Source organism: Opisthocomus hoazin, chromosome 1 (assembly GCF_030867145.1).
Source record: "Opisthocomus hoazin isolate bOpiHoa1 chromosome 1, bOpiHoa1.hap1, whole genome shotgun sequence".
In the NCBI taxonomy this organism is placed as follows: Eukaryota; Metazoa; Chordata; class Aves; order Opisthocomiformes; family Opisthocomidae; genus Opisthocomus; species Opisthocomus hoazin.
Window position 1 is genome coordinate 71,659,323 of NC_134414.1, and position 9,697 is coordinate 71,669,019.

General features: G+C 42.3%; 1 protein-coding gene across 1 annotated transcript; it reads left to right on the top strand.

The window, feature by feature from the left end:
- Positions 1-7,767, top strand: LOC104332935 (coagulation factor X). The gene is made up of 5 exons (XM_075425108.1): positions 1-146; positions 2,541-2,672; positions 4,438-4,613; positions 5,329-5,449; positions 6,496-7,767. Exons 1-5 carry the CDS (start codon positions 77-79, stop codon positions 7,041-7,043), a joined length of 1,047 nt encoding a protein of 348 aa, XP_075281223.1. The 5' UTR covers positions 1-76; the 3' UTR covers positions 7,044-7,767.
- Positions 7,768-9,697: the final 1,930 nt, after the last annotated feature.

Here is a 9,697-nt window from a genome sequence, read left to right on the forward strand (position 1 = left end):
GTTTCTCATTTAGCAGCTGCCCCAGAGCCCTGCAGAGAAGTCGGTGGGAGACGCACAGTGAGCTCGGAGGACGGCAATGGCAGGTCATCGCGGGACAATGTGGCTTCTTCCCCTTGTCCTCCTTTTCCTTCACTTGGTGCAGACAGGTACAGCCCTTGCTTTAACTTGGCTTTCTGCTGCTTTGCCTAAACCACAAAGGTAAAATCATTGGCCACTATTTCTGCTTTGTGCGCCAGGGTGACACGAGTGGAAGTCTGGTAGCTTTGCTTTCCAACCCGCATTGTTCCCATTTGTACTAGGGAGTACCATTCTGGACGGAAATCATTGTGTCAGTGCAAAATATGGGGTTAGTACATCAAGATGCAGGGCTTTCAAACTAACAGCACAAACAATGTGCTATTCTTTGTGTGCTCAAGAGAAGTGAGGATTAAATAATCCGTACTACCCACTCACAAGCTATTGGGTGACCAGAGGAACCCCACTAGGTTTAACAGTTCAGGGGGGAACCAGAACCCCACACGGTCACCTGCTGTGCTTGTCTGAGTCTCAACACAAACATCACAGCTCCACTTGAGGAAGCTTCCCACCTGTCTTTGAGGTTGGAGCCTGAGACGCTTCTCTACAGAGGAAGGGTGTGAATCACACTGCAGACATGATGCACGCCTTGTTGTTTAATTTTGCTGTAAAAGTCATTTGGTGATTACAGAGGGCTGCTTGGACACAACTGAACAAACACCTGAGTCATCCACGTTCCAAGAGCTGGGAGTTAGAGGGAGATTTGGACATCCCAGCGATGAGGTAGGAAAGGTACTTCGTGGGACACGGGGTGCCCTGAGACTCTTCAGGGTGTTTCAAGGAAAATTTTCTCCTACAAACACGTAGAAAGCAGTTTTGAGTGCACTCCTCTACATTTGATTTTAATCAACACACTGGAAGTGGCTGACAGTACAAAGATGGAAGATGACTTTAAGAAGAGTAACTGTAAAATGACAGAGCTCGTGAAGGAAGTAAAGAAAAAGAACAAGGGAATAAAATTAATGTGTCTTTTAAAGAGAGAAAATCAGGCTACTTCTAAAAAACTCCACAAAACATCCTGGTACAAAACCAGAAAAACTAAGGAGTAAATGCAATGTGATAAACATGATGTGAAAATCAAGAACTGATCTAAGCATATGGATATTGTAAGAGAGACCAGGAAGAAAGTTAGTCTGTTCCCAACGGAGAAGAAAATCTGTATTCGTTATGGTACCAGATGACTTGTGTCTAGCAAGGAGGAAAGAAGCTGCAGAACTGCAGTAGTCAGGAGCAAATCTCATCAGTCTCTTCCAACGCCAGGGTAACAGGCTGGGTGGCTGTAAAATATGCAGTACCTGTCAGGTCTTTCCATTAAGGGAGGCTTCTAACATCATTTTACATAACGCTTTTATTGTAACAGAAACTCTGGTCTGGATGAAACTATTTTAAGTTTGGTGCACATCTGGTTGGGAAACTGTGCTCGTCTGTGTTTCACTGTCAAATGAAAGGTTATATGGAGTGGAGGGCCCCACGCACATGAGCCAGAGGAGCTCTGATACTTGGTATTTTCCACAGTGGCGTGCAAGACACAAGAGAGTGTTTACTCATTGCATTTGTAGCTCATTCCAGACTGGAAGGACTGCCATAAGTCGAGATGAGAGTTCAAGACAACCTTGTGAAATTTGAGCAATGGTCTAACATGAATAGGAGGCATTCAGTGAGCACAAAACCAAAATTTCACCCTCGGTCCCACAATACACAAGCAAGAAAATCTGTAAAATACATAATAAAAGCAAGAAGTCTACTTCATTTTCACAAGGGTGAAGAGCTAGGACAAGAAGTAATGGGATCACGCCACACTGAGGGACACTCAGTTATCAGGAAACACTTTTTAGATATTAGAAGGCAAGTGAAGGAGTGGATTAGGCTGTGTGGGTGGGCTGTGGAATCTCATAGTGAATCTGTAAGAACAGGTTAGACAGCATCTGTTAGGACTGGTTTACCTCTCCTTGCTCTCCCACTGTTGGTGCTGGGAAGAGCTCTCCCTTGCTGCCTCTGATCTTGCAATGCCAGGGACTGAGCTAAGGTGAGTAGTATGAGCCATATACAGATGCAAAAGGAATATTGCAAGGGTCTACCTAGAGGCTAATATTTCATTTATTACTCATACTTTTGTTGCTGCTAATTTTAGCCTCTTACCTACGCCCACGTTCATCTTCGCCTTAGTACGATGGCCGTTCTGGTGAGTACGGATTATCCTTTCCTTTGCCCTCAAATTGCTGCCAGTTATAGCTGGGAAACACAGCAGAAGGTGTAAAATAACAGTGGTCTACCTAATGTTGACAGCTTACCGTTTTTTAAATAATGATAGCTACAAATGTTGTTATTACTAAGGCCTTTGGCAGGAATTGTTCCCAAAATGGTGGGGAGTTTGACTAATGCTTGCAAGAGAGGTTTTGCAAGCTGCTTGTGTTTTTAACTGCCTATAAATGTTTAACCTGCCTATAAATTTATCTCCTTTGCAGTCATACCAAATGCATGCAAGGTCAACAATGGGAACTGTGAGCAGTTCTGCAAAGCTGAAGATGAAGGAGTGGTGTGTTCCTGTGCTGCTGGCTATGCCCTGGGCAATGACAGCAAAACCTGCGTTCCTGTAGGTACGAAGCCACACTTAAAGCTCACTGTATGGGAGTGAACTCATCACATCTTCACCACGTTTGGGAAGTGGTGGTGTGTCGCAGTGCCATTGTAGCATAAGGAATAACATTAACTGTTCACGTCTTTCACATTTCTTGCCTGAGGTGTTACCAACAAAGATAGTAAGATCTTAACTAAAGGTTGTAATTTAAGTAACGTCAATTTGTGCAACTGTGAGCAATGTGCAGTGGCAAAAATATCTGTGCAAGTGGGTGCATTCTCAGAGAGGACTGCAAAACCCACGTCCCAGCAGGTATGAAGCCATATGAGAAACCAGTGGTTACAATGGGACTCAGGCTCCTCTTTGCCCACAGACTGAAACAGGCCTCTCATCCTTCAGGAGATTTTGCTAGAAAGGAATGGGTTAGTTTTATTTTTGGTGAAAACTGGTGTCTATTTTCAAGGCCTCCAGAGTGTGCTGAACACCTACACATCCAAACGAGTAGAAACCCAAGAAACTTCTCCCTTTACAACATGCAGATCATACGGAATCTTTGTAGTTTCATTGGTAATGACATAATGAGATTGCAGCTACATCTCACTTGCTTACACTCAAATATCATCTCTTCCATTTGAAAAGAATACAACCTGCATTTCCACTTTCTTCTAAAAGCTAGTTTTCTTCAGTTAACATACAGTAATCTAATACACAAATAATGACTGACATTGAATTTAAACCCACCAGTTTTACCTGCATTCAGAGAAAGTGAACAGTAACAATTATTCTTCACCTATTCTTCTGTCTGTCTGATTATATTTGTTATAATGTCCTTTGTATTTTAATCCCATATTGCTGTCATGAGCTTTTAATTCCTGATATAGAATACTTTGCTCAGTTTCCCAGTTACAGAAGTTTTACTAAAAGCAAGTACACAAAAATAATGATGCTAATAATAGAAGCTGTTTAACTTTTAACAACTTTGAGAATGCTGAATGTATTTGCCCACTTGCCCAAAATGGGCGAATTTTAGAACTGGAAAATTATTTTCTTTTTTCAACCGTTCTTGTCACCCTCCCTTTTGCATTTACAAAGTTTTTGTTAATGTCTTGAAAAGTCTTGCAGAACCAACCCTGATAAGGACACCTGCGTATCTAATTTAATTGAAAAAGCCTGCTGCCAGGGAGTTTTCCTTGAACTTTTAATGAGTTTTCTCCCATTTTCATAAAGAGTTGTTTTCCTGAAAGTGACCTGTTTCCCTGCAAACCAGTCTCCTCCACCGTAGGTATCTATCTGTGACTCTGGAGGCTACTTCTCACTGCCAAACCCATGTTCCAGCAGGTTTGAATCATTTATTGCGGTGAAAAGCAACACAAAGTGCACTGGAATCTTGATTTACTTTTCTGACCACAAAACTGTCCCTTCTACTGTGGGCTCTGTCAGACAAGCTCCGTTGAATGGCACTTTGGTGACAGAAGTTGTTTTCACCAGCAACTCTCTGTCCTTCTGCTCTGCTGGAGGTTACTGTCCCTTGCCTGTCACTTGGCTTGGTATTTCAGGGACAGCACAGGCACCAGCCCCCCCAGAGATGGAAGGCTGTGCTCCTCCACATCCTATAAATTTGCTTAAATCAGCAAAAGTGAAGGCCGGTAACAGCAGCTGAGCCCTCACAGCTGTTTGCTCAGGGTTATGGATGGGAATGCCTTGCTCTCAGCATGCGACACGTGCCTCAAAGCTCCAGCGCCATCCAGACGTCAAGTATTAGTGTTTCGGTTTTGCCTTCGCAGTCAAGTTCCCATGCGGTAAGCTTCAGAGAAGTCACAAAGCCGGTCAAGAGAAAGTCACAGGAACCACAGCAAGTCCAGATGCTCATCCTGAAAATGAGGGAACAACTGAGGCCCTGAGCAGCCATCCAGAGGTCACCGGGGAGGCTGGCGGCTTACCCAGTGTGTCCCCATGGCAGGTAAGGTGCCCTTGTCCTCAGATGTTTAACACCTGACCCTGCTCACCAGGATCAGCAGCCGTTTGCTCCTCTTTGTACTCATCCCTGCTTGCCAAGGGGATCTAGGTTGAATTGAGACAGACTTCCCTGCTGTCAACATTTTGGGTGGTCATTCCACTCTCCTGAGTACTGTGTTTCTGCACAGGTGTCCTACCATGAATGATGTTGGGCCTCTGTTTCTGCATCAAGCGAATGCTGAGAGGGGGAGGCTGCGGGAGGTTAGGGTTGTAGCTACAGGACGCAGAGCTGGGTGAGCTGCAGGGCCCCTTTGCTGCCAGCTACCCCGCTACTGACGTTGCAGCGTAGAGGTATCAGCAGAATGGCTTGAGGTCCTGTTGTGTCCAAGACTAAAGCGAAATAAAAAACCCCAAGGAGGAACAGTGCTATTACAAGATTAGCTGAATTGTGTTTAAAAAATAGCAACCAAAAACTACAGGCAAAATAACTGAATGCACAAACTCCGCTTTGAGCCAGGAAAAAGATCTGTCTTGACAAGTTTCCCACTGCGGTGGCCACACCACAGTGTAACTCTCATCACCTCTGAATGAAGGATGCCTTTGACAGAAAATATGTATGAAAATGTCTACTTAAAGAAAACTGTTTGAATCCCAGCTAGCTGTTCAGGTTTTCTCTGTACATATGTTTTGTGCTTTATCTTTCTTCTCACTCTTTGCAGGCTGTTCTGTATATCGATGAGTATGATGAATGGCATTGTGGGGGCACAATTCTGAATGAGTATTTTATACTTTCTGCAGCTCATTGCGTTAACCACTCTAAAGACTTCTCGGTTATCGTTGGTAAGTGCTTCTCATTTTGCCCTTTACTACGAAAATAAGAAACTGTCCCACATTCTAGTCTCCATACACAGGACATCTAGCTCTGCCAGAGTTTTTCTTACTCTCCTGTTATTTCCCACTGCCTCATCTTGTCCTTTGACTAACTGTGACATATGTATTGAATGGACAGTTTCTTTAAGCCTGGTGTAGCTTGTGTATGATAGAAGTCAAGTATAATCTGGAAAGATATGTGGACAAGTAGGGTTGAGCTGATGTAGCTAATTGGTCTAACATTACACCTTTATGCAATTTCCTGTGTTGGCCAAACCCTGAAGAATTCCAGATGCCTCATTCAGATGTTAGCAATAACTGTTTTCACAGCCTGTAGGTACTAGTCTGAGACTGTTCCACACTTGAAACCTCAAATTAATTATTTATTACTGTCATTTATGAAAAAGTAGTTTATCACAAGTTCTAGGCACTGAAAAATGATGTTCTGAGTCATAAAAATTGTACTCAGCCTGCAACAGTAAAGCAAAAGTTGTACTTGCCTAAACTCCAGTTGTCTGTCCATTTAATTCCCAAAGACACTTCATACAAATTGAGAAATACTAAATATATATAAATTCCTAAGTTTTTGTATGCAGAACGTTAAAGTTTTAAAAGACAATGAATATCTGTATCCTATTTAAGTCTGACTATGTTGCTCTACAAATGACAGGCAATATTCTTCTTTTCTGTGTTGAGGTTTTTTGGTTATATATTAGAAAAGTGCCACTGGGGATATTGTAATGAAGCCCAAGATTTTGTATCAAAGCTTTTATTGAGAACATTATTCTGCTAGGAAATTTCTGATTTTCTACTGGCTTGGCATTTTGGCAGCCTTTTAAATCCCTTGAAAATGGGTATAAAATGCTACAGCATCAGGATACAGGACTGGTCTATTTTATTTGTACAGTAAAATGCTTAGAAAAAGCGCAAGGAGCTTTGGTCCCTGCTTTTATTGAAGTGCAGTTTAGACTTGTTGGTATTGTCTCATTAACAACTGCTTTACTAATCTGGCACAGGGATGGTGGACAAAGAAAAGGCAGAACCAAGTAGAGCAACGCACAGAGTGAAAAAAATAATTGCACACTCTCAATATGATATGTCAACTTTTGACAGCGACATAGCCCTTCTCAAATTAGAGGAACCTATCACATTCTCTGAGGATGTTGTCCCAGCGTGCCTTCCAGAAGAAGACTTTGCTGACTACATTCTGATGAAACAAACATTTGGAATTGTCAGTGGCTTTGGGAACACATTTGAACGAGCACCACTGGTCAGAAGAATGAAAGTGCTTCAAATCCCTTACGTGGACGAGAACACTTGCAAGCTTGCCCTTAATAAGCCGGTCACAAAAAACATGTTCTGTGCTGGTTATGATAAAGATGGAAGAGATGTCTGCCAAGGAGATGGAGGAGGTCCCCATGTAACCGAATACAATGGCACTTATTTTGTTACTGGTGTCACCAGCTGGGGAGAAGGGTGTGGAAGGCCAGGGAAATATGGAGTATATACCAGGTTGTCAAAGTTCCTACCCTGGGTAAGAAGTGTTTTGACAGAAAGCTCTTAACAGTTTGACATTTAATCCACCAAATTGTCTCAGCCATCAGATCTGATCCCAAAGTAATTTTTTCCTTTTGTTTTAACATGCTAGCTAAAATTCTGATAGTTTGTGCTTCTCTTAAGAGACACCATCTCTTTCTTCATGAGCTAATGCCTCCTTTCCAGAAAGTGAGCTTGAACTTCAAACAAATTTTACTGGTTTTGGACAATAATGAAGTTTCTTCAAATGTGATAGTTTAGGAACTCTTTCTGCTCTCACTGTGATAACCTAAATTTGTCTGTTGGAGACTATGTCTGTGCTGATAAGCCCCCTCCCACTGCAATGAAAACTGGAACAAACTCAACATTTCTGTGGCAGCACCTGCTTTATATAAACAAACCAGACTAGGATAATATCAAAGGAAGACAGTAACAGAGTAGGACAGCATTTTAAAAGCCTCTGGAGTAGCCACCTAATTTTCTAGATTTATATGAATGTCCACGGAAAAAGCTAGAAAATGCAAAAACCACCCATGTATCCACACGAGTCGAAATAACTAGGCATGTGACTTAATCCAATGAGTTGTTAGATTAAGCTCATTGAATTGGAAAGGCTTTTTTATCGTCATCAAAATCACTGGTGTTCTGATATTTTCTTGCTTTCTTTCTGAGGTACCTTCTTCACCAGTGTTATTCATGTTGTGATTTTGGCCATAATAAAGTGAATGCATGGCATACCCTATAAATTACAATATTGTTGTATGTCGTCATTTATATAAAGCATTATAAATTATTTTACATCAAGCATTATTTAAATTATACACAACTGAAGAGTTTTTAAATCTACAAGGATAAATAATATTTCAAGACTCAGAAAAGCCTAACTGTCTAGTCAGTTGAACCTGACATCCTCTGTCTGCCTTATTTCAGTCCAGAGATAAAAACGACTTGTTTTTCAGCCAACTCAGTGGTACATAAAAACGGTGAACTTTACTTTAAAAAGTGTGTGAGTACATATTTTGGAAGAGAGGGAAAAGAAATGTTACAGATCATATGGTGGCATGAAGTGTGCAATACTTTTCTCATTCCCTGGCTTCACAATATCAAGTTTGCAAGTGTGAAAGTTACCCTTTTGAGGTAATTTTTAATAGGGATTATGTCAATCTATTTGAAAGGAATAGGGAGGTTAAGTTTATCCTGCAATGACCACTGTCCTGTTCCCCTCCAAAAATCTCAGAAGAATCACGCTGGAGTCTGTTCCATTTGTAGAATTTCCGACCACCCCACTCCATCTTTCTCTGATACATCTCCTAAACTTCGGGACTGCTAAAAGAACTCGGCCCTGGAGTGACAGCACTGGTCATGTCGTTTAAGCCACAGAAAGAAGTTCAGCCCCTGACGGCTGCATATGCAACTCCCTGATGTCACTGCTCCAAAGGCGTCACCCCTGCTTGACTTCCCACAGGTCCTCCATTGAGCACCTTAAATTGCAACATCTGGGCACAGCCGCAGGGCTGCTCCCCACGACCTCAGGGGAGAGTGTCAGGTGGAAGAGAGAGGAACAGAAAACAGCATTAAAACCTCTGAAATCCAGGTAAACTCCAAACACTTTCTCCTTATTGCCCACTTCAGACTGTGTCAGTGTTCCAGGCATTTGTCTGAAAGATCCCCTGTTTAGGTTTCTCTGTAAGCCATCCTCAACCATTTTTATCTTGAAGTCCGGGCCAGGATAATGGGGAGATATTATTAGAGAAAATTGGAGAAAAAATAATAAAATCGTCATGCAAATGGCGCAAATCCTAAATCACGATATTGTTCATCTCAGGGCTGAGTTAACCACCTCACAAAACTCCCTTATCCATCACTGAAGCTGAATCTAGGAGCTTAAGTGGTACGGCACTGTCTGTGCTTCTGCTCTGCCATCCTCCAGCTCTTCCATACCCGGTTTTATTGGTTGCAGTTTTGGTAGGGAAAAGGATATTAAGACAAAAGTGGGGAAAAAAGGTAAAGAGCCAAGAAGATGGAAATAAAGAAAGCATGTCTTTTAATAACTGAAATATTAACAACAATTGCTATTTTTAACAATGTGTGCACAGAAACAGAAAGTGTCAAAGTTTGCATCTACAGAGATCACAGAACCATAGAAGGGCTTGGGTTGGAAGGCATCTTCAAAGTTATCTAGTGCAACCCCTCCTTTTCTTTCACTAGATCAGGCTGCACAAAGCCCCGTCCAGTCTGACCTTGAACACTTCCAGGGATGGGGCAGATGTCAGAGTTGTTCCGAGATGAATTTTTGTTTTCACTGCCAGGCTGTCAAGAGACTTGTACAAACTTGTGGCTAGGGTCAAAACCTTTTTGCGGGTGCAGCATCCATGGGATAGAACCAGAGCTCCCCGGGGTTACATTCCTCCCCCCTGCCCTTTCCCCCAGGATTTCTTGCAATCGATAACCAAGCCAGAAGGGCGGTGCTGATGTTCCTCTGAAATGGCTGCAAGTTCGTCCAGTTTTTGGAAACGTTGATGCCCTCTGGATTTGGCAAGAAAAACTTTTTTTTTTTTTTTTTCCTGCAGGTGGTGAACAGAATTGGCTGACAATAGCCCAGTCGTTTAGCTGAATTATAACCCATTCTAACCACACTAAGGATTAACCCTTTGCAGAGTTTGTGCTTCCTCTCTGCTGGCT